This window comes from Corythoichthys intestinalis, chromosome 3 (genome assembly GCF_030265065.1).
Source record: "Corythoichthys intestinalis isolate RoL2023-P3 chromosome 3, ASM3026506v1, whole genome shotgun sequence".
Lineage (NCBI taxonomy): Eukaryota > Metazoa > Chordata > Actinopteri > Syngnathiformes > Syngnathidae > Corythoichthys > Corythoichthys intestinalis.
The window spans coordinates 9,984,171-10,008,355 of record NC_080397.1 but is presented as its reverse complement, the minus strand read 5'-3'; the positions used below and the strand labels follow the sequence as shown (position 1 = coordinate 10,008,355).

The 24,185-nt window shown below is 42.5% G+C and overlaps 1 protein-coding gene across 5 annotated transcripts in view; it reads left to right on the top strand.

Annotated features, from left to right (window-relative positions):
* Window positions 1-1,193: 1,193 nt before the first annotated feature.
* rufy3 (RUN and FYVE domain containing 3) overlaps window positions 1,194-24,185 on the top strand; it is a 28,439-nt gene continuing 5,447 nt past the window's right edge. The window contains exons 1-16 of one of the 5 annotated variants that reach the window (XM_057832344.1): window positions 1,194-1,685; window positions 6,898-7,071; window positions 7,253-7,370; window positions 8,080-8,181; window positions 8,256-8,444; window positions 8,516-8,581; window positions 10,412-10,481; window positions 12,115-12,207; window positions 12,279-12,359; window positions 12,427-12,594; window positions 16,771-16,868; window positions 20,579-20,698; window positions 20,766-20,835; window positions 20,916-21,010; window positions 21,069-21,096; window positions 24,091-24,168. In XM_057832344.1, coding sequence (XP_057688327.1) covers window positions 1,427-1,685; window positions 6,898-7,071; window positions 7,253-7,370; window positions 8,080-8,181; window positions 8,256-8,444; window positions 8,516-8,581; window positions 10,412-10,481; window positions 12,115-12,207; window positions 12,279-12,359; window positions 12,427-12,594; window positions 16,771-16,868; window positions 20,579-20,698; window positions 20,766-20,835; window positions 20,916-21,010; window positions 21,069-21,096; window positions 24,091-24,168 — 1,809 coding nt within the window. In that variant the 5' untranslated portion in view covers window positions 1,194-1,426. Of the gene's footprint in view, window positions 1,686-3,862; window positions 5,689-6,897; window positions 7,072-7,252; window positions 7,371-8,079; window positions 8,182-8,255; window positions 8,445-8,515; window positions 8,582-10,411; window positions 10,482-12,114; window positions 12,208-12,278; window positions 12,360-12,426; window positions 12,595-16,770; window positions 16,869-17,011; window positions 20,545-20,578; window positions 20,699-20,765; window positions 20,836-20,915; window positions 21,011-21,068; window positions 21,097-24,090; window positions 24,169-24,185 lie in introns of those variants that run through there. The other 4 variants (XM_057832345.1, XM_057832346.1, XM_057832347.1 and 1 more) reach the window with 4 other exon arrangements.

Genomic DNA, 24,185 nt, shown 5'->3' with positions numbered 1-24,185 from the left:
AACTGGACCCTGCAACATGACAATTACCCAAAATATACCATTAATCCACCAAGGACTGGCTGAAAAAGAACAAAATGGAGAGTCCTGGAATGGCCGAGTCAAAGACCAGGTCATAATCCCATTGAGATGCTGTGGGGTGACTTGAAACGGGCTGTACATGCAAGAAATCCCTCAAACATCTCACAGTATTCTGTGTTGATGAGTGGGACAAACTTTCTTCAGTCAAAGACTGGTAGATGGCTACAAAAAGTGTCTCACTTAAGTTATTTCAGCCAAAGGGGGTAACACTAGCTATTAGATGGTAGGGTGTCCTAACTTTTTCCTCAGTTAGAATATGCATTTTTGTTGATATATTTGGTTTAATGAGTAAAACAATGTTAATTTGTGTTGTTTACCTGCAATAAAATCACTTTCTTTTTCAGAAATAAAGGAAAAACAAGATGAGACATCGATATGTGAACATTTCTTAATAAAGAACTGAATATTTAATGGTGTGTCCTAACTTTTTCACCTGACTGTATGTGTAACAAAATGATTATTTATCTTTGACTCCACTTGGGGGAATCACAAAACCGGTTTGCTCACTGACTTGGTCCAGGATTCGGGCAGAGTTGTGAAGGATCCTTCCTTGAATATACGATCTCTGCCGGTGTCTATTGATGACACTACAAATTAGCAACAGGATCATAGATATCACATCCATAAACCACGATGTCTGATGCGCCTGTGAGTCAATTGGGGTGTCAGCCATCTTACGTAGGGGCCGTTATCAAAATCGTTCAATACTGTCAAAGAAACATTTACTTCTAAATAGCTATAAATTTCTCGCTTTTTATCCGATTTTCAAAATCCTTACTTTCTTTTAAATTGGCGTCATAGTTGAAGTAAATTAAATGCACACAATTTTTTTTCAACCGGTTTTCGACTACTTGTATTTCATAACGTCAGAGATTAAGTGCATTAAATGCATACAATAAAAGACCCCCCCCCCCCCCTTCAGCAGTTAACCTAAATAATAGCTACGTTATCTCATTCACTGCCACTGACAGCAATGGACGTTAGATCCATTTAAATTGGGAAGGCTGCGAGTATTTTAGTGGCAAAAATCTCTCATCCGCTCCAAGTGCCCCGACGCAAGATGGCCGCACATTCCTTGCGCCGTCGACTCCGTCTTTTAGATCTAGCAATTTATATGTGATATCCAAACTCGGGATTAGCTACGACGAAAAGGTGAGTAGATGATTGAAAATCTGCAAGAGCGAGACGGTGACTGAATGGTGACCGATTTTGTCGTAACATCGGCGGCGTTGAATTGGATCGCCATCGGTGGCCAGTGTTATGCGGGACCGCAGCTAACCACCTTGCTGGTTCATATCGCACCATCACATGAAGTGAGTTGGACCTGACAGGATCGCTTATTGCGAGGATGGCGGACAAGGAATTATCCGCTCCTCGGTCATCCTTGTCCGGGAGCCGCGGCAGTTCCTCGGACGAGAACGGCCACCGCCACCGGCACCGCGACGACAGCCCGGACGAGACGCTGTCGCCCACCTCGGTGATTTACTTCAAAGAGGCGTTGAGTACCGCTAACGTGAGGTTCGGGAAGCCTGCGGGCTCGTCGATGTCCCCTCCTCCGCCGCGCAAATATGAGTTCCACATAGAGAGGGTCGACTCCAAGCGGAAAAGTGAGTACTTTGTCACCATTTTTTTTCGATTAAGACACTTCCCCCCCCCCCCCCCCCCCCCCCCAAATGCATGTCGGCCTCATTTGCGGTCACGAGATTGTGAGTGGCTAACATACTAGCTACCTAAACCCCCGAACGTTAACTTAACTTGTAGTTTCAAATGTAGAATTAAAAGTCTGCCTTTTATATGCGTGTTTTTCTCTTAAAATATTATTCATAAAGTGGAGAAAACGCCACTGCTAACGCGGCTACAAGTCAACAAGTTAGGTGAATCACGTGACAGTGTCCCGTGGTTGACTTCCTGTTTTTCCCCAACTTTCCCCCAACTTTTAATCAAATAAAAGTAAGTAATGTACTTTTTAATGAAAATTGAAACCCACAAATGTTTTGGTAGTAAACCAAAATGTACATGAAGCGATCCCCAAGCCCCCAAATCCTCAGAAAATGAAATCATTTCAATCAAGATATCATTTTCTATTTGTGTGATTCACTAAACATGCTTTAGGTATTTTGAATAAAGTTCAGGGTTTGCATTTTTACATTTTTTTTTTCAGAGCAATTTTTACACTTTAATTGCAAATGTGTATGGCGGAAAACACTCAGGTGACTTGAACATCCGCTCTGAGAGCACCAATTTGTCCAAATTTCAAAACTGTCCGATATGCATGTGTGATACATCATTGGAAAGCTTAAAATCTCAATTTTCTTTCAAATGAAAGCCTGTGTCCACTCGCATTTCTCTGCCTTTTCGCTCTCAATGTGCTAAAACTGCGTCATTGTAAACTGTTTGAGGCAATGCATGAACGGGTCATTCCTTCCATGCGTTAATCGCGTCAAATATTTTAACGTGATTAATTTAGAAAATTAATTACTGCCCGTTAACGCGATAAATTTGACAGCCGTAATATTTACCCTTTTAAATGTTTTTTTTCCAAATTTTCTTTGTTTGGACCGATTATTTATCATCTATAATATCGGGGGAAATGCGAAAGTAACGAAAAAACTACAATAAAACGGTAGTTATGAGGTAAATATCGGTAACTTATTTACAGCCGCTAATTTTTTCATTGTGACGTAATTTGTTTAAAAGTTTCAAATATGTGAGTGAATAATTTTTTGAAGTCGTTTTTATTTTAAACTAAATATTAGGCATCAGTTAATGAGCTAAGCTAAAAATGACAGACATTTCGAATAATAAAGATGATTACCTACCTTCTTTTTATGGCTAGGTTGAAACAAAAGCGGTTGCACGACGTCTGTAAACAGGGCTTTCCGGGGTAAAACGGACAAACTAAAAATAGTTCGGGGGCTTAATGTGCCATGAATCTGCTATGGCAGTATATAGACCCCAATCACCAACGTCACACAATCACGTGATCGCTGTATTGTGCCGCAATATTGTCCGTATTGTCAATGATCGTAGTTTCTAAAGGTGATTCACTTGCAAATTATGGAAGCCCCGGTGCTTTGACGCTGTAAACTCATTGGATGAGTTGCATAAAAGCCGTTATTTGGAAAAGCTTCGGTCGATCCAGTCGCCAGATCCATATTTGATGCCCGAACCGATGTTTTCTTCTGTCCTGTCCCGTCCCGTGCATCAGAGCTCGTCCTGATACCACAAAATTTCCAATCATACTCCAGTTTATATCACGATGAGGAGTAGGGTACCCAAAATCGGCACCAGCCCGAATATAAACCGACATTTGGTCAGCTGAGCGTCACCGTTGTCATGATTGTAAAATGAAACTTGATCGACAACGGGCCGGTGTTGTTGTGCCGAAAAATAGCTGCCCCGCGTGAAATGTCCCCCCTGACCGGAACGCTTATTTATAACGCTGACGTGAAAACATTAAATGTTGTCATGGACGCATTACAGTAATGGATTTACGACTGTAAGATCAGTTTTAAATAATTAAATTACACAAAGTATTAGTACTGTATTTTAGTAACAAATCGCGGACTGTGCCACATAACCATCTTTGAACAGAAAAGTATTAGTCTACAGGTCTTCACGACCATATCCCAATGACAATCACACAGGTATGACATTTATTAGTTCAAGCAGAGTAAAGTAATACATATTTACGGTACAAGAAAGTTGTTTCCATGTGGGCGCTCCCGCCAGGGGGGACATTTCACGCAGGGCGGCATTTTTTCGGCACAACACCTTCTTGCTGCGCGACCGTGGCGACGAGCTTCGTAGTCTCCGTCTGATGATGTCTGCGATCGTGTTGGCATCATATTGATGTTTTCGCAGCTAACGGCTGTCGACACAAACTCATCATGGACCGAGATAAACAAACCGTGCTGCTTTACAGATTTGCCCTTTTAACAATGGGCACACAGCTACTACTAAAATGACCGTTTATCTTCACTGTAACTGCAACCAACCGCCACACATGCCTTCAACATTTTGATTAATCAATGTTAACGATTGTCAGGAAGGTTATTGGGTTCGTTTACTAGGCGGTGATTCCTTGAACAAGCAGAAAAACACGCAGTAATAGGAGGAATGTACGTAGCGGTAATATGTAAACACGATGAGCTGACAGACAATATGGCGGCACAGGTCATGGGGGCGGAGTTGTGACGTCACGTGATTGGGGTCTATAGACGTATTGTTCTATAAAACACAACAGTTCTTTTGGCTCAAAATACAGCTGTTTATTTTAAAGAAGGGTGCAAGAGCAGAAACTGCTTTTTCTGCCTTGTCTGTGTTTTCCGCCATATCGGTTCCAAAAATCGGTTATTGGCTCCTCTAACTACTAATAATCGGTATCGGTCCTGAAAAACCCATATCGGTTGATCTCTAATTTTTGGACACAGTAAACATACCGGTCTTTTCTCGTCACCCACTGTATTAAAAGTGAAGCCAAACGCTACACACACCTTGCCATATTTCCTCATCTTAATTTTCGTGAGACTTCATATATCTTGCTCTTTGCTGTGTGCTCTTGTTTAATGCATAAATACTGCGTACACTCTGAAAATGAGAGCACCACTGCCACCCACTGAGTGGATGTGCAACTGCAAATGTCCCACATTTACCGGAAGTTACATGTAAGCACCCCAACTTATAAAGAAAGTAACCCAAAATGAACTAAACTGCTTGCCATTGACCACCAATCCATTTCAATTGTGAGGACTGGCTGGAAAACTTGATATTTCAGTGCCATTGACGGAAGTAGACGTCCAATCCATTTTGACTGGGTTAGGGCGAATGAACGTTCATTCACCCCTCCCAGTCAAAAATGAACGTTTATTTGTCCCCTCCCAGTCAAAATGGATTTGACGTCTACCGCCGTCAATGGCAGCCAATAAGTCACAGAAGAAGCTGGAGGAACACATCAGTCTCACGTCACATTCACCTCTTCTTGAGCGACCTATCATTTCTCCCCTCTCTTGGATTTCCTGATCTGGGAACTTTGGTAGTGAGTGGGAAGAATCATTCTCCCCTCCCCCTTTCTCCCTCTCTCTCTCCCTCTCGCACCATCTGGTCACGTGACATCGCGCTGTCTGCTACAGCTTCCACAACGGTCGGCCATCTTGGTCAACACCCAGTGTGCATCCAGGCACCGCCAGCTTGAAAGGAGGGTGCCGGGTGATGCTTTTGTTTTACTTTTTTTCCTTGAAACTCCTCCACTGCACAAAAGGCAACACAAGGGTGGGCAAGGGGGGCGGAGGAGCGATTGAGCACATCGCAGTGTGACTGGGAGGAGGACAGACACCTGCTCCGGACATCCTTTTTGTCCCCTGCTTGGGAATTTCGGGGGAGGAACCGCACAGCCCGTTTGCTATTGTTTTTGCCAAGTCATCGTCGCCATCATGTCGGATTTGACCCCCCAGAGCGAGACGCCGACGCCCACCACCGACAAGATAACCCAGGCCGCCCGGGAAACCATCTATCTGTGCAACTTCCGTGTGTCGGTGGACGGCGAGTGGCTGTGCCTGCGGGAGCTCAATGACATCTCCCTCACACCGGATCCAGAGCCGGCCCACGAAGGTAGGATTGGGAACGGCGTCAGGATGCCGTCGTCAAAAACGGCCATGACGCTGCAGTTGAGGATGCGCTGCTTGGTGACTCTGGCCACGCCTTCCCAACAATCCCTTTAATCAAGTGTTTTTCAACCACCGTGAGCACACTACTATGTCATGGCGCAGTCGTGTCTGACAAATGTGCCATTGTACAAAAACAGGGTTTTTTTTGTTTGTTTTTTTTTACCATTGTCAATGGCAAAAACACAAAATTTCACATTTTCAAAATGCTACTTGTCCTATAGTTTTTTACCCAATCGTAATTCACCCATCAAAAAATTGACCAAATCAAGAGGCACAAATGCTCTTAGCCAGTTTTTGGCAAAAATGTACAAACCCGCCAAAATTTGACAAAAAACTTTCCATACATTTTCAATGGCCCCATTCATTTCCAATGGCACATTCAACTCCTATGAAAACATTTCCATTCACTCCTGTTGATTTTCAACTTGGACCTGCAAAAAGAAATCTCCATTGGTGGTCATCATGTTTTACCCAAAAAAAAAAAAAAAATCTTCAAATAAAAAGATTAATAGAAAGTGACCAAAATGTACAGGATTGAGGAAATCACCTGGGAATGCCCCAAAATCATCAAAGTTACCGAAAATGAACAGGATTTGACCTGGAAATGCCCAAAAATCAACAGGAAGTGACACATAAATGCCCAAAAATCAATAGAAAATGATCAAAAATGTACAAGACGTGACCTGTAAGTACCCCAAAATTAACATGATGTGAACTAAAATGTATAGGAAGTAACCTGGGAATGCTCCAAAATCATCAGAGAATGACCCAGAAATGGCCCTAAAATCAACAAGAAACGATCCAAAATGTACATCACACAGACAATGGAATGCTCCAAAATATAGAGGAATTGACCCTAAATCAACAAATTTCAGCTTCTTCCGTAACTCATTGACTGCCATTGACTACGATAGATATTCAAGTCATTTAATTAGTTATAATAGCGACTTCTAGAGGTCAATTGGTGGGACTACTTTGGCATATGGAATCGCAAAATTGGTCGCCATCTGCTGGCCGAAATATAGATTGCGGGAACAGGTCTATTTATGATGATGATAACGACAGAGGCGTTCATTGTCGATAGAAAGGTTTACATCAGTTTGGCAATATATTGCACAGCACTAATTGATCAGTTTGGCGTTGTCCTATGTAGATCCCAAGGACCCCATCACCATCGAGAGGCTGAACCTGATGAACATGGCCAAGCTGAGCATCAAGGGCCTGATCGAGTCCGCACTCAATCTGGGTCGCACTTTGGACTCTGACTATGCGCCTCTGCAGCAGTTTTTCGTGGTCATGGAACACTGCCTCAAGCATGGCTTGAAAAGTAACCACGTTTACGTCATTTCTTCTATCCCATACACATCACGTCCATATGGACCAGGAAGGGCTGGCAGCGATCGAAAGATCTCCTGGTCCAAATGCACGGGACGTCTATTGTATGGCATTATATGTACTGTATGTATGGCAGATGGCGCCGATAAAAAATGATTCCTTTTCTCCTTCAGCCAAGAAGACCTTCCTGGGGCAGAACAAGTCGTTCTGGGGAGCCTTGGAGCTGGTGGAGAAATTGACGCCCGAAGCCGGCGAGATCACAGCCAGCGTGAAAGACCTGCCTGGCCTCAAGTCAGTCCAAATTCCACCCTCTCCAAATGTTACTGATTGCATTTTCTCTCAATTTTTGGGGGGAATCATCCGTATTAAAAAAAGTTGAATTAATACGTAAAATCAATTTGTCGCCCAGGAATACTGCACATTTGATAACGATCCCTTCAGTTATGTATCTTGAACACAAACTTACACATTCAAATTTTGGCCTGCAACCTTTGACCTCTAGACCACAAAGTTTAATCACCTCTTCCATTTTAAATGACAAACAATAATCCCCTCAATCATTCTTCAGTTATCTTAAACGTACATGCAAAACAACAAATTAGCACTGTTAACTTCCAATGCCATTGATGTCGATGGGCGTCTAATCATGTGAATTATGAAATATTTTTTTAAATAATTCAAAATAAAAACAATTAAAAAAACATACCGGTCGATTTTTCGCCCAGGCCTACTGCACATTTGATAATAATCCCTTTATTCGTTCTTCAGTTATTTTGAACACAAACATACAAATTAAATTTTGGGCCTGCGACGTTTGACCTCATGAAGCCAAAACTGTTAACTGATGATGATGATAGACGTCCATCATGTGATTTATGAATTTAAATTATTTATTTGAATGATCCGCAATAAACAAACCGATATATCGCCCAGGTTTATGATTAATATTTTGATTTTTCTGGCCCGATTTGACCGAATAACGCCAAGTTTTGAACTCTAGGACGCCTTTAGGACGAGGCCGTGCTTGGTTACGTCTGGCCTTGATGCAGAAGAAGCTGTCCGACTACATGAAAACCATCATCAACAGGAAGGACCTTCTCAGGTTTGGACCATGCAACCCCGTTCTTCTCCTCACCAAAACATGCTTAAATTTGTCATTTTTGTGCACTTTCGCAGCGAATTCTATGAACCCAACGCGCTAATGATGGAGGAGGAGGGCGCCGTCATCGCCGGCCTGCTGGTGGGGCTGAACGTCATCGACGCCAACTTGTGCATGAAAGGGGAAGACCTGGACTCTCAGGTCGGCGTCATCGATTTCTCAATGTACCTCAAAGACGGCGGCCACAGTAGCAAGAGCGCGGAAGGGTAAGATAGCGTGCTAACCGAGTGAAAGTGGCATTATTCCAAAAGCGTCATGTTGTTTTTGTGTCCGCCAGCGATGGTCAGATCACTGCCATACTTGATCAGAAGAATTATGTGGAGGAGCTCAACAGACATTTAAGGTTCGTCTCGCTGTGTGATCATTTATCGACAAAGTCATTGCTAGTTCAGAGTATGTGTTGTCGTATTTAGTGAAAGAACATGTACACTGCTGACCAAAAGTATTGGCACCCCTGCAATTCTGTCAGCTATTTCTCGCAGAAAATGATTGCAATTACAAATGCTTTGGTAGTATTATCTTCATTTATTTTCCTTGCAATGAAAAAAAAAACAAAAGATAATCGGGGAAAAAAATTAAATCATTATCATTGTACACAAAACTCCAAAAAACAGGCCGGACAAAAGCATTGGCACCTTTTGAAAAATCATGTGATGCTTCTCTAATTTGTGTAATTAGTAGCACCTGTTACTTACCTGTGGCACATAACTGGTGGTGGCAATAACTAAATCACACGTGCAGCCTGTTAAAATGGATTAAGGTTGACTCAACCTCTGTCCTATGTCCTTGTGTGTACCAAATTGAGCACGGAAAGAAGACCAAAGAACCGTCCTGAGGGCTTGAGAAGCAATGTGAGGAAGCATGGGCAATCTCAAGGCTACAAGTCCATCTCCAAAGACCTGAATGTTCCTGTGTCTACCGTGCGCAGTATCATAAATAGGAGTAAAGCCCATGGCTAACCTCCCTAGATGTGGACGGAAAGGAAAAATTGACGAGAGATTTCGACGAAAGATTGTGCGGATGGTGGATAAAGAACCTTGACTAACATCCAAACAAGTTCAAGCTGTCCTGCAGTCCGAGGGTACAACAGTGTCAAACCGTACTACCTGTTGCCATCTGAATGAAAAGGGACTCTACTGTAGGATACCCAGGAAGTCCCCACTTCTGACCTAGAGTCATACAAAAGCCAGGTTGGAGTTTGTCAAAACTTACCTGACAAAGCCAAAAAATGTTTTGGAAGACTGGTCTCTGGTCAGATGAGACAAAAGTAGAGCTTTTTGGGAAAAGGCATCAACATAGAGTTTATAGGGGGAAAAAATGAGGCCTTCAAAGAAAAGAACACGGTCCCCACAGTCAAACAAGGATGGAGGTTCCCTGATGTCTTGGGGTTGCTTTGCTGCCTCTGGGACTGGACTGCTTGACCGTGTGCGTGGCATTATGAAGTGTGAAGACTACCAACAAATTTTGCAGCATAATGTAGGGCCCAGTGTGAGAAAGCTGGGTCTCCTTCAGAGGTCATGGGTCTTCCAGCAGGACAACGACCCAAAACCCACTTCAAACAGCACTAGAAAATGGTTTGAGAGAAAGCATTGGAGACTTCTAAAGTGGCCAGCAATGAGTTCAGACCTGAATCCCATAGAACACCTGTGGAGGGATCTGAAAATGGCAGTTTGGAGAAGGCAGGGCACCCTTCAAATCTGAGACCTGGAGCAGTTGACCAAAGAAGAATGGTCTAAAATTCCAGCAGAGCATTGTAAAAAACCCATTGATGGACATCGGATGCGGTTGTCCGCAGTCATTTTGTCTAGAGGTTGTGCTACCAAGTATTAGACTGAGGGTACCAATACTTTTGTCCTCCCATTTTTGGAGTTTTGTGTAAAATAACAATCATTTAATTTTTTTCCCCCCATTCTCTTTTTTTTTTCATTGCAAGCAAAATAAATGAAGCTATTACTACCAAAGCATTTGTAATTGCAATCATTTTATGGGACAAATTGATCATTATCTGACAAAATTGCAGGGGTGCTAATACTTCTGGCCAGCAGTGTACATATACGAAAAATGGCCATTGACGGCAAAACACGTCCAACCCAAAATGAACATCTATTGCCGTCAATTCAGCCAAAGTGTTGAAATGAAAGGAGTAAATAATGAAGTGTGTTTCCGTACGTAGCGCTTCAGTAAATAATCTCCAGGCCAAAGTGGACGCATTGGAGAAGTCCAACACAAAGCTTACAGAAGAGGTGAGAAAATGTCAAATGTACACAATGTTTAGGTCTAATCATGTAATAAAGAGTCAGGTTCTGTTGATTTTGGGCCACGTCCTATTCTTGACCTGTTAATTTTCGGGTTCCCTTTGATTTTGGTTAAATTCCATGTCCTTTCTTGTTGATTTTTAGGCACTTAGAGGCCACTTCTTGTTGATTTTTGGTCACTTTCTGTCCATTATGGGTCATTTTTGGTCACTTCCCATTAATTTTGGTTCAAATCCATTCAGTTTCAATTCCTGATAAATTTGGGTCATTTCTGGGTAACTTCCTGTTGTTTTTCAATGCGTTTTGGGGCCACTTCCCGTTGATTTTGGTTCACCTCCTGTCCATTTTGGGTCTTTTTTTTTTTTTTTTTTTTTTTTTTTTTCTGGTCACTTCCCATTAATTTTGGTTCTATTCCTTGTCACTTTCTGTTGATTATTGGTCTTTTGCGGGTCACTTTCTGTTGATTTTGGGTCAAATCCATTCCATTTTTATTCCCTTATGATATTGGGTCATTTCTGGGTAACCTGTTAATTTTGAGATATTTTGGCGTCACTTTTGGTTCAGTTCCATGTCACTTCCTATTGATTTTCCTTCCTATTTTGGGTCATTTTTGGGTCACTTCCTGTTGAGATTCCCAGTTCCGGCTCACTCCTTGTCAATTTTGTGTGCTTTCGAGGTCTTAGTGTTGATTTTGGTTCAATTCCATTCTATTTCCCTTCCTCATAGTTTTTGCTCATTTTTGCATAACTGCCTGTTAATTTTTAGGCATTTTGGGGTCACTTAGCGTTTTTTTTTTGTTTTACTTCCATTTCACTATATTGGGTAACTTCTGGGTCACTGCCCAATGAGATTGTTGAATTTAATGTAAATTTCCTGCAGATTTTGGGTCTATTGCAGGTCACTTTCAGCTGATTTTTGGTCACTTCTTGTTTATTTTTGGACATTAATAAGTCACTTCCTATTGATTTTGAGGCCACTTTAAATTGATTTTGGGTCACCTTAGGTTACTTCCTGTCAATTTTTGTTCAATTCCATTTCACTTCTAGATAGTTTTGGGTCATTTCTGGGTAACTTCCTGTTGATTTTGAGGCATTTAGGGGTCACTTTTGGTTTAGTTTCATGTCTCCTCTTATTGTATTTTGAGTCACTTCCTGTCTATTTTGCGTGATTTTTGGTTCCCTTCCCGTTAAGATTGTCATTTAAGGGTCACTCCTTGTTGTTTTTGTGTAATTTCCGGGTCACTTACTGTTGATTTAGGTTAAATTCCATTACATTTCACTTCCTTGTAAATTTTGGGTCACTTCCTGGTGACTTCCCCTGTGATTTTGGGGCATCTCCATGAAAAATAAACCCAAGCCCCTAGCAAATTGATTTTTTGGGAAGGGAGAGAAATTAGTCATTAGTAGTATAGTATTTAAAATTATGCCCTATCAATGGATAACTGTCATTTGAAAGAGTGCTCTGGACACATTCATCAAACCCATAATTAAAACAAGGAAACAAGTAAAGAACAAATGCTATAACACACCATCGGGTGCTCATTCATGGTATTCCTTATGGTCTGACATCATCAGACAAGGACCAAATGCATGGCAATTGTGCTATTTCTTGATTTGCACAGCTGGCGGTGGCCAACAACCGGATCATCACCCTCCAAGAAGACGTGGAGCGGGTGAAAGAAGAGAGCTCCTTTCAGCTTGAGTCCAATAGGAAGGTGAACGCAAGTCTGGTGCTCCTCCAACCTCCCGCTTCGCTCCCTTCATAGCCCTTTTCCCGGCCTTTCAGGCTCTCAGAAGCGACTCGGCGGACGGGCCGGCGCTGGGCGAAACGCGCAAGCAGCTCAAGGAAGAGACGCTGCTCCGACTGGTGAGCTTCTCGCGCCGTCCGACGTGTGAGGGGGAAAAAAAGATGAACCGATGTTTTCTGCATTTAGGACGTGGAGAAGGAGCTGGAGGTGCAGATCGGCATGAAGCAGGAGATGGAGCTGTCAATGAAGATGCTAGAGAAGGACGTGTGCGAGAAGCAGGACGCGCTGGCCGAATTGCGACAGCAGCTGGATGACATGCGTCTTATCAACCAACAGCTCAGCCACAAGTCGCAGGTAAATTCACAAAATACACAATTATTCCAATTACATTTAAGATAAGGCTAAAAGGCTGAACCAGTTAGCTAAAATAGTGCTACAAAAGAATGTATGAATACTACATATTTTAACTGCATCTGGTGATGTGGAAATTGTTTATCGTCATCATCATCGGTATCATTGACAGTTACAAGATAGCATTGTTATAAGATTAACCTGAAAAATCCCGGAGAAAAGACGAAGGCTGACGGGAGAAGCCTGGGCTTATTAAATCCCATCCCTATTAAGCCAAAGGACGCACATCATTGCATGATAGAGTAGGCATTTCACATTGTGGTACAAGTACAGTATTTTATTTATTATTTTACAAATCCTGTCCAAAGTACTTAGTGACCAGTTAAGCAGTTCCATTATACAAAATTTGTTACAGATTTAATCAATGTCAACGTCCTTATTTGTTCTTTTAAAGGCTGCTAGGGACCCCATGTTGGTCAGTGCGGGGTCAAGAGCATTCCAGAGTTAGATAGTTTTGATAGCGCAATTCCGACATCTTATGGTTGATATGTGAACAACCCTGTCAATCTCACTGAACTACATTGTAATTTTATTCGCTTGATCAAACTATTTCAAGTATTGTTAACTTGTTGACTGCCATTTTCAACGATAAGCGTCCAATTGGATGTTTACTATTGATAAACTCATTCCAATTCATGGCAGAAGCATAAAAAGACCATTCGTCGGCGCTGCCAAAATCAGGGATCCAGAAAAATGTTAGGGGCGCAAGAGCGTCATCATGGCCTCAGAGCGGCCATGATGGAAGGGGCCCTTTGAAGTCAATGCATTGACTTTAAAATTAGGTCATAACTACCTTATTTCTCCACTGATTTTTAAAAGATTGTATTATCAATGTCAAAGTTTTAGTCATTTTCTCATAGTGTGCCACTGACTGCGCTAAACGTCCAATCCTTTTGAAGTGGAAAGGCTGCCACCCTTCCACTAGTGCCGTCAGTGGCATCCGATGAGCCAACACAGACACTATTCTAGTGAGATTTTGGTCACAACCTGTTGGGTCCTTTTTTTTTCATACAGTGAAATCTTTTTAAAACGATATGTTCCCGCCAAGAATCGATATATTATATATAATTGAGCTGTCCTGACTAGTCGACGTCATCGATGACGTAAATCCGTCAACGAGCACAACATCCCGTTGACGGTTAATGAAGGGTTAAAAAATATATGTGTGGAAAGTTGAGAATCACAGATGCTCGGTATCGGTATGCAATAGGGGAAAGCGGCTCAAAGCCAAAAAGCGCACCAGAGTGGCCAAAACTGACTTATTTCAACGGAACAAAAGAGGGTACACTGTTGTGTCCTGCCTCTTCAATGCCAAGCTTGGCTGCACATCGGCAGTGAATGAACAACTAAAGCGCCGTCACCCAGTTGTAATTTTGGAAGACGACAGGAGACAACAAGCTGGCACACCATAAGTCCATCTAACTAACTAACGACATTTTTTATTGAAGTTGCTAGGCCTGTCGCGATATGCAATAAGTCCATTTATCGCACAGTAAATAAAAAGGAGGGTGGTAATTTTCACGGCTGCGTTTTGTCGCCAAGTGCATGCGTGCGTGCATACATTTGTGCGTGCGTGTACACGTGCATGGTGATGGCATAGGAGATTAGAGTTTTTCACAGATGTTTCCTGGTCATCAACACACAGTAGAATTAAAGTTCAGACATACGAAATAAGGAAACACATTTATATTAAACACTGTAAATGTTAGCATTGCTAAATTGAGGCTAATGGGGGTAGAAAAGACAACCTACTTTAGCCTGCTATAAAACATTGGCAGTCTTCTCCAAAACGTGAACTTGCTGTTAAAAGGTGACACTTCAAACATGAAAAATCGCTGGTTAACAGCATTTTCAAACGAAAATAAATAAATGAATAAATAAATATATTACTGACACCACATGCACTGACGAAAAGTGTTTCATTTTTTTTGCGGACTGCAAAGCTTACGGTTAGTGGTTTAGCGAACGTACTTCAGATGAACGTTTCAAAATAAAAGCACGCCATGTTCGTCATATAAATAACGATTTCTGGAGTTAATCCCACATACTTCAGAATTCAGATTCTACACTAAGAATAGCTTTAAAATGACACCCTTTATGAAAAACCTGATTGGGAATGAACAATTATTATAATACTATTATTTATAGTAGTATAGTATAATGCTAGATATGTTTTTTTAAGAATTGCTTTGAGTCATGTTGGAAAGGCGAAGTCAGTGTTCTGAATCTCTTTACATTCCATTCTTTTGCACCAGTTAAAGAGCATATGACACCAGAAAAAAAGTCTTAAATGGCATTATTATGTGAATTAGAATCATATTTTGAGACGATTCGACTATATACAACAATTTAGCAAAGCGCAGATGACGAGAAATTAGTCTTTTAATCTGCCGGTTAGCCACGCCTACCATTATAGGGCTTTAGCGTCCCCAACAGGTGGATGACGTCAGCGGTAGACTAGGCTCATCGGTTTTACTATTCAGCCCATTGAGGGGGAATTGTTCAGAACGAGGAAAACGCGACGAAGAGAGCTGCAAAATGTCATTGTTTCAGTCTCTCTACTCCCAATATTTTTACAGGATATTCTTTTTATCCAAGTATTTTTCCCCAATAGCTATATAAATGGCTTGAGAAGGACCAGTCAGCCCGTCGAGGGGGAACTATTCACAATGAGGAAAACGCGACGAAGAGAGCGGCAAAATGTCATTGTTTCTGTCTCTTTACTTCAATATTTTTACAGGATATTCTTTTTACCCAAGTACTTTCCCCAATTGCTAAATAAATGGCATGGTCATGACAAATAACAATCTTGTGCTAAATGGAATATAAAATAATAAAAATCCATTTATTCAAGACGAAATGGCAAAATTACTCCATAATGGTCAAAACAGTCGACTTCACCTTTACTGTCACACCTCCCGAACGATATTTTATGACACCTAAATCGGACATATGTAATTTCCCTTCCCCGGCTTCGGAGAATGTAAACAGACCAGAAGGAGTGACAGCTAGCCGACATGCTAACCCGAACCGAGGGATGTTTCAAAGTCTTCGAAGTGGAAAATCACACATAACTAGCCTGGATTATTTGACATGACGACCCGGTTGTCGAGTTTCTTTGCGGATCGGCAAACCGCCCGGCGGAGAGCAATTTACAGTTCATTCCCTGGAGAAGGGTGGCTGGAGTTGTTGTGTAGCTAACGCGCTAACAGCTAACTGCTAATGAGCATGAGGATAGCTTTTTACATGCCTATCAATGATCAAACGTAAGTAGTCCTTTATTTAAAGGAATTTTATAGTGTTTACTTTGTAATCACTGTATTCGTATTTGACATAATACAAAACAAGATGTTTACTCACTTCCTTGTAAGTCCAATGGTCCCACAGTAAATATCCACGGTGAATGGGAACCTTTTGAAACTCCAAAAAGGCGCATACGCCTCTCCCGCATACAGAATGATTTTTCTACAGCCGTTTGGCTGGCGTGATGCAAAAAATAAAAGTATTAATCCGCAAAATCAGCTGAATCCTTCGTCCTCATACACAACAGTACACTGTATAGTGAAGAGAACGTCTTCTACCGTACACGTCACAGCGCCCTCCTCCTCAATGCAAGACCGAAGCCGGAAGTCACTCATTTTCATGGCGCGGGATTCAAAAAACTAAATAAATATAGCGATCGCTTCCACACACATCCAAAGCGGTCCATATCATTCAGGGGCATAAAATACTGCGTGTATTATGAAATAAACATGCTTTTTCGTGTCACAGGCACTTTAATGCTATCAGCATTTGACCTCATTGTTTATTTGTGACTTATTATTGTTATTCATGTGTTTATTTGTACTTTAATAAAGAATTTAAGTGTTCCAAATGTTTTTGTGAATTAGTAAGCATCAACAAAAAAATTCATTGCTAAAATACTAAAAATAAATAGATAAATAATTAGTCGACTAATCATAAAAATAGTCATTTGGGACAGCCCCTTTTGGGATAAAGTTACTCCATACGTCACTATTTTGATATATTGTCACACACCTGGTTCAATCCATTTGGGATATCTGCTGCCTTCGACAAGCGCTCTATAAAGAATTAACAAGAAACTCTGTTTTGTGTCAGAGCGCCGACAGCAGCTCCAAGCAGAAGAGCGATGCTGTGGCCCGCTTAGAAGACAAAATCAGCCAGATGTCCAGCACCATCAGACAGCTGGAGAACAGGTAAGCCCCTATTAGCCGTACCTTTGGAACGCCAGTGCGGTTATCTTTTCATTGAAAAATCTCTTTTCCTCCTCTGACACCTCCTCTTTTTCTTCATCAACTTAAATTTTTTTGGGGACGTCCATTTTTGAATACGTGCTCAGCGAGAAACACTTAGTGAAGCAGGCCAGAAACCTGAACTCGGCCGCAGGAAAGCTCCTCCAGCTGAAGCAGTAACGCGCTAACTTAAAAATCCCTCTTTCCCCGGCTTCGAGTAGAGCGGACTCAATGCGGGAAATCCTTCGTGCTTCTGGTCAGACGCGCTCGTCGGCGCCCTCCTGTGTTGGGGAGGCGCTCCGAATTTGGGGATTTTAAAGCTGTATGTCAACATTTGTCCTTGTAACCGTTAGGCTAATAAAAACATTGACTGAAAACAGAGTTTTTGGTGAGTCTTGACGTTTTGATTAAGAACAACAAAAAGGAATAGAACTTTTTCAGTGCCGTTGACGATGAAAGACGTCCAAGCATGTGGCTCTTAAAGTGCCTATGACAGCAAAAGCATGTTTATTTCATATTTCACGCGGTATTTTATGCTCCTGAATGAAATGGACCGCTTGGATGTTTGTGTAAGCGATCGTTTAATTTATTCAAATTTTGAATCCCGCGCCATGAGTGACTTCCTGCTCCAGGCTGAGGTTGAGGACGAATGCGACGTCACGCGGGTCAGTATCTCACAATACAGGATTGCTTTATAGCATGCAGATGGACTGCGGATTTAGCTGATTTTGCGGATTATTTTGTTTATTTTTCCCATCACGCCAGCCAAATGTGCTGCAGGGTTTTGTTGCTGCACCAGGGAGAGGCGTATGATCGGTTTCAAAAAGTTCCCCTTCACCCCAAGATTGGCAAAAACAAGTTGTTGTTGTTGTTTATTGTCATCATCATCGGTATCATTGACAGTTACAAGATAGCATTGTGATAAGATTAATTAACCCGAAGAAAAGACTAGGGCTGACGGGGGAAGCCTGGGCTTATTAAATCCCGTCCCCAGTAAACCAAAGGATGCAAATCTTTGCGTGATAGTGTGGACATTTCACATTGTGATACAATACAAGTGCTATTTTTTTTTTTTTAACATGAATTATCTTCCCAGTAGTCATTGTTTAGACATGGCACTTGGGCCATTCAGTCAATCATCCGTTTGCTCATTGATTCGGTGAGAATTTATCTGTGAGGAAATCTTCCAGGTGATGGAGGACAGCCGAGGGAGACACGGAAGCCCTCCTCCGCGGCATCCCCCGCAGGTGGTTCACTCCTCGTCAGCCCTAGCTTGGTTCACGCGCACAAGCCTCTCTTGGTCCCGAATTTCCTTGTTGATTTTCGTCACCATTTGAGCTGTGGCAACATTAAACGCTGTTAGGTCCATCTTCACCTGTGATAAGTCATCACAGGCCTTGTTGAGGCTGGCTCGCCCCGCATTGACAGCATCGCCGATATTGCGGGCAAGCTCCATTGCTTCTCGAAGGTGTCACACCACTTTCGCTAAGAAACGGAGCATCCAAAAAGCACCAAGACCCAGCAGGAGAGCGAGAACCAACAGTGTGCTGAACACGTAAACATCTTCAACATCCTCAATGTCAAGCGCGGTCAAACATATGGGCCTCCATCTCCCCCAGCTATCCTCCGTAAATCCAGATGTGGAAGTGTTGGCTGGACATGGGCGTTGGCTTGATGTAAGTCACATTGTTGAGATCTTATCCAAGGTACTTAGAGACCAATTAAGCAGTTCCATGACGCAAAAGATTGGTACAGAATTGATCACAACTAGACAGCATTCGCGTTTATCAGCAGATGAATAGCAACTGATGTTCTGTCTCACAAGTCCGACAACTGTGGGACCATTGGATTTACGAGGAAGTGAGGAGACCATCGTGTTTTGTATTATGTCAAATACGTGGCACACGTTTTAATACGGAGGTAGCTTGCATTTTGTGGCTGACAATGCTCCTTGTCCACCGAGAAGGCAACTCTGCCGATGACCGGCGGCTTGTCGCACACCCCCCTCTGTCCTCTTCGCGTGCCCGCTGGGAGAGCGCTATACTCTGCTTATGCTCGTGCGGTTCTCCATATCGTTCAGACTTCCAGCCCCCTCTGCCCTCTTCGTGTACCCGGTAATAGACCACTATCCTTGGGTTGGGCTCCGGCAGCTACGCGCTCCTCTGACATCGGCTGGTTTGTCCCGTGGTACTGTCCAGCTGCTCTCCCGGTAAACGAGCTCTCCTGCCCGCAGCAGGGGAACGACGAGCTGTAACTTGCTCGCCACCGGGGGGTTGCCGATCGGTGAAGACAATCAACAACCCCGCCGGCATGTGACATGATTCTGGGTAATTTTGTGTGATTTTTCGCTTCGAAAGGAGACTAAGGAGAGAATAAGACTTGGAAACACCGCTCGGTTCGGGTTAGCATGTCGGCTAGCTGTCACGCCCCCTGGTTTGTTTACACTCTCTGAAGCCGGAGCAGGGAAATGACAAAAGCTGGACTAACTTCGGTGGCATAAAATATTGTTCGGGAGGTGCAACAAGTCGACAGTTTTGACCATTATGGAGTAATTTTGTCGAATTAAATAAATGCATTTGAAATATTTCATATTCCATTTAGCACAAGACTGTCATTTGTCATGACCATACCATTTATTTAGCAATTGGTGAAAAAATCTTAGATAAAAAGAATATCCTGTAAAAATATTGGAGAGATTGAAACAATGACATTTTGCTGCTCTCTTCGTCACATTTTCCTCGTTCTGAATAATTTCACCTGAATGGGCTGAATTGTAAATCCTCCAGCTGGGGACGCTAGAGCTCTATAATAACAGGCAGGGGCTAAACTGCAGATTAAAAGACCAATTCCTCGTCATCTGCGCTTTGCCAAATTGTTTTATACGGTCGAATTGTCTCAAAATATGATTGAAATTCACATAATAATGCTATTTAAGATTTGTTTATGCTTTCACAGGCACTTTAAATGGGTTTACTACTAGTAGATGTCCAATCCATTTGAAGCGGGAGGCCCACCCTCCCGCTTCAAATGGATTGGATAAGACGTTTAGCACCGTCAATGGCAGACAATGAGTTAACCCTTTATGTGACACTGATAGAAATATGATGAAATTGGAAAAAATATATATATATATTAAGGGCAAGAAGTATTATTATTCATCTTAAAACAAAATCTACAGGAAGTGACCCCAAATCAACTGGAAGTGATGTGATATCAATGAGAAATGACTCCAAAATCAACAGGAAGTGATTTGAGAGCAAAAGCAAGTAACAAGAGGCGTGTCAGTGTCAACAGCCAGTGAAGAAATGCCCCCAAATCAACAAGAAGTGTCTTTAAAATGCCCCAAAATCAATAATTGACCAGATATCATTAAAAAGTGACCTGAAATAGGAATGTTCATTTCAAGCCAGCCCCTCCCACTTGAATTGCACTGGACATCTAATGCCGTCAATGGCAGCCAATGAGTGCCCTTTAATGATTCATTTTCCTTGAAAAGTTCTCAAATGCGTTCTTTCATTTCAATTTTCTGTTTCCTCAGTTCTTAGCATTCTCTTTCCCTTTGTTATTCATTTTTTTTATTTCAAAGTTGTTTTTGCATCCTTCCATCACCATTTTCCACCTCCCGATCCCCCCCCCCCCCCCCCCCCAAAAAAAAAAAAAAAAAAACAACCCAGATGTAAGCAGGCCGAACGCGAGAAGGACGCGGCGCTGGAGGCCAACCGCCTCTTTAAGTGCGAGTTCGGGGACAAGATCGAGAGCCTGGAGGTGGAGCTGGAGCGCCTTCGGAAACGCAGGTGAGCACCGAAAGTTAAAAACTGGGGCTGTTAAAAAACGCACTGACGCCACCTTGACCAAAACCAGGTCTGATGTGGAGGCGGAGCAGAGAACGGAGCGCCGCTTAAACGCCGCCCCGTGCCAAGACCTCCCCCAAGTACAGCGAGGGCTCGCAATCAAATAAGCCGGACGGCGATCCGTCCGGCGCGGCTTGTTAACGAGGCTTTCGTGTCATAGCCTCGCCCGGGATCGCTGGCGTCCACCCGACAGCGGAAAGTGGCGGCGGAGGACAAAAGCGGCCCAGACTCCAGCTCGTACGTGCTTCCAATAAGGTGGTGGACATTTTGAAGTACTCATGAATGGAGGAATTCATATTTGTCTCCCTTTAAGGTCCGCTGGCAACTCTGATCATGAAGAGGTAAGGAACCCATTTTTCCATTTATTTTTTTTCACATGCACTGCTAGCCAAAAGTATTGGCACCCCTGCAATTCTGTCAGATAATGCTCAATTTCTCCCAGAAAATGATTGCAATTACATATGCTAGGGTATTAATATCGTCTTTTGCTTGCAATGAAAAAACACAAAAGAGAATGAGGAAAAAAATTGAATCATTATCATTTTACACAAAACTCCAAAAATGGGCCGGACAAAAGTATTGACATTCTCCGCCTAATAATTGGTAGCACAAACTTTAGACTGAATAACAGCGAACAACCGCCTCAGGTATCCATCAATGAGTTTCTTACAATGCTCTGCTGGACTTTTAGACCGTTCTTCTTTGGCCAACTGCTCCAGGTCTCAGATTTGAAGGGTGCCTTCTCCAAACTGCCATTTTCAGATCCCTCCACACATGTTCTATGCGATTCAGGTCTGTACTCATTGCTGGCCACTTTAGAAGTCTCCAATGCTTTCTGTCAAACCATTTTCTAATGCTTTTTGAAGTGTGTTTTGGATCATTGCCCTGCTGAAAGACCCATGACCGCTGAGGGAGACCCAGCTTTCTCACACTGGGCCCTACATAATGCTGCAAAATATGTTGGTAGTCTTCAGACTTCATAATGCTATGCACACAGTCAAGCAGTCCAGTGCCAGAGGTAGCAAAGCAACCCCAAAACATCAGGGAACATCCACCATGTTTGACAATGGGGACAGTGTTCTTCTATTTGAAGGCCTGTTTTTTCCCCTATAAACTCTATGTTGATGCCTTTTCCCAAAAAGCTCATCTGACCAGAGAACATTCTTCCAAAACTTTTTGGTTTTCTCAGGTACGTTTTGGCAAACTCCAACCTGGCTTTATATGTCTCTGGGTCGGAAGTGGGGTCTTCCTGGGTATCCTACCATGGAGTCCCTTTTCATTCAGACGTCAACGGTTAGTATGGGTTGACGCTGCTGTACCCTTGAACTGCAGGACAGCTTGAACTTGTTTGGATGTTAGTCGAGGTTCTTTATCCACCATCCGCACAATCTTTCGTCAGTTTTTCTTTTCCGTCCAGATCGAGGGAGGTTAGCCACAGTGCCATGGGCTGTACAGTTATTGATGACACTGCGCACGGTAGACACAGGAATATTCAGGTCTTTGGAGATAGACTTGTAGCCTTGAGAATGCCCATGCTTCCTCACAATTTTGCTTCTCAAGTCCTCAGACAGTTCTTTGGTCTTTTCTTTTCTCCATGCTCAATGTGGTACACGCAAGGACACAGGACAGAATTTGAGTCAACTTTAATCCATTTTAACTGGCTGCAAGTGTGATTTAGCTATTGCCACCACCAGTTATGTGCCCCAGGTAAGTAACAGGTGCTGTTAATTACACAAAGAAAAGAAGCATCACATGATTTTTCAAAGGGTGCAAATACTTTTGCTCGGCCCATTTTTGGATTTTTGTGTAAAATTATCACAATTTTTTTTTTCCCCATTCTGTTTTGTTTTTTCATTGCAAGCAAAATAAATGAAGATATTATTATCATTTTCTGGGAGAATTGAGCATTATCAGACATAATTGCAGCGATGCCAATACTTTTGACCAGCAGTGTATAAAATTATTTATCTTTTTTTGTCAACTTGCTATTCCATCTGTCATCTACCACTTAATCTGGGGTCGGGTCGCGCGGGCAGCAGAAGACAGACGTAATTTATTGTTTTACTTACCTGGTTTTTATTGGTTAGAGGACCAGTGCCGCATGTCAAATACGTGGCACTCTGCTATGCGCTATTTGGCACTTGTATTCCATGAAGCCGGAGGAGTTTATTCATATTGGTCGTGCAGCCACCTTTGCATGATATAGCTGTGTTGCACTGAGCTGACGGGTCATTTTTCTTCGTGAAGTCGAGCCAAACTTTTGAGCGGTGCAGCACAGTGTCCATGGTTGAAATCAAGTTGCAACACACGCTTCATGTGGCTTCTTCTTCGTGGTGTTCGGCAGCTATTTTTTTGCCGCTCTGCTTTCAGGGCACCGAAACATGGAATCGAAACTTAAAAATTCGAACGATTCTGGGAGCATCGCAGTGTTAGTCCCGGATTCCATTGATGCTCGATGCCCTACTTATAAGTTCCCCGTAACTAACAGGAAGTGACTTGCAAATGCCCCATAGTCAACTGGAATAGATCCAAAATGTACACGAAGTATCCCTAGATTGCCCCAAAATCATCAGAAAGTGACCCAACATTAACAAAAAAATTACTTGTAAAGGCCCCAAAACCAAAAGAAAGTGATCCGAAGTCAACAAGTGACCAATGAACAGCTTACCTGAAAATGCTATTTAATCAACAGGATATTATCTGAAATATACAGGAAGTGACCCCAGAATGGCCCAAAATCATCAGATAATTAGTCATTACTGCCCCAACACTAAAAGGAAGGGACCAATGAACTTGAAATGACCCAGAAATTCCCTAAAATCAACAGGATATTGTCCAAAATGTACAAGAAGTGTGCCTGGAATGCCCCCCAAATCAACAGAAAAGTACTCGAAAGCGACCCATAATCAACTGGAAAAGCTCTAAAATGAAAAGGTTTCAAATTAATGTCCCACAATCAACAGAAAATTACTTGTAAGTGCCCTAAAACTAAAAGGAAGTGACCGTGAAAAGCCCTAAAATCAACAGGATATTATCCAAAATGTACAAGTCTGCCTAAATTGACCCCAAATTAACAGAAAATTACTCGTAAGTGCCCCCAAATCAACAGGCTATCACCAAAATGTACAAGAAGTGACCCATAGGTACTCTAAAATTAACTCTCTGCCTGCCATTGACATCGATAGAAGTCTAATTCATTTAAACTGGGAGGACTAGCTGTGAACACGTTTCACTGCCATCGACGACACAATCCCTTTTGACTGGGATTGGACGTCTAGTGCCACCAATGAGTCTGTATGTAATGACGTTCATGCATGTAATCTGTTTATGTCCAGGACGAGTCTTTTGAGGACATCAGTGAATCTTCCGTATGCAGCATGTGCGAGCAGGAAGCCTCCCTCCTCAAGACAAAGGTACCGCTTGACTTAAA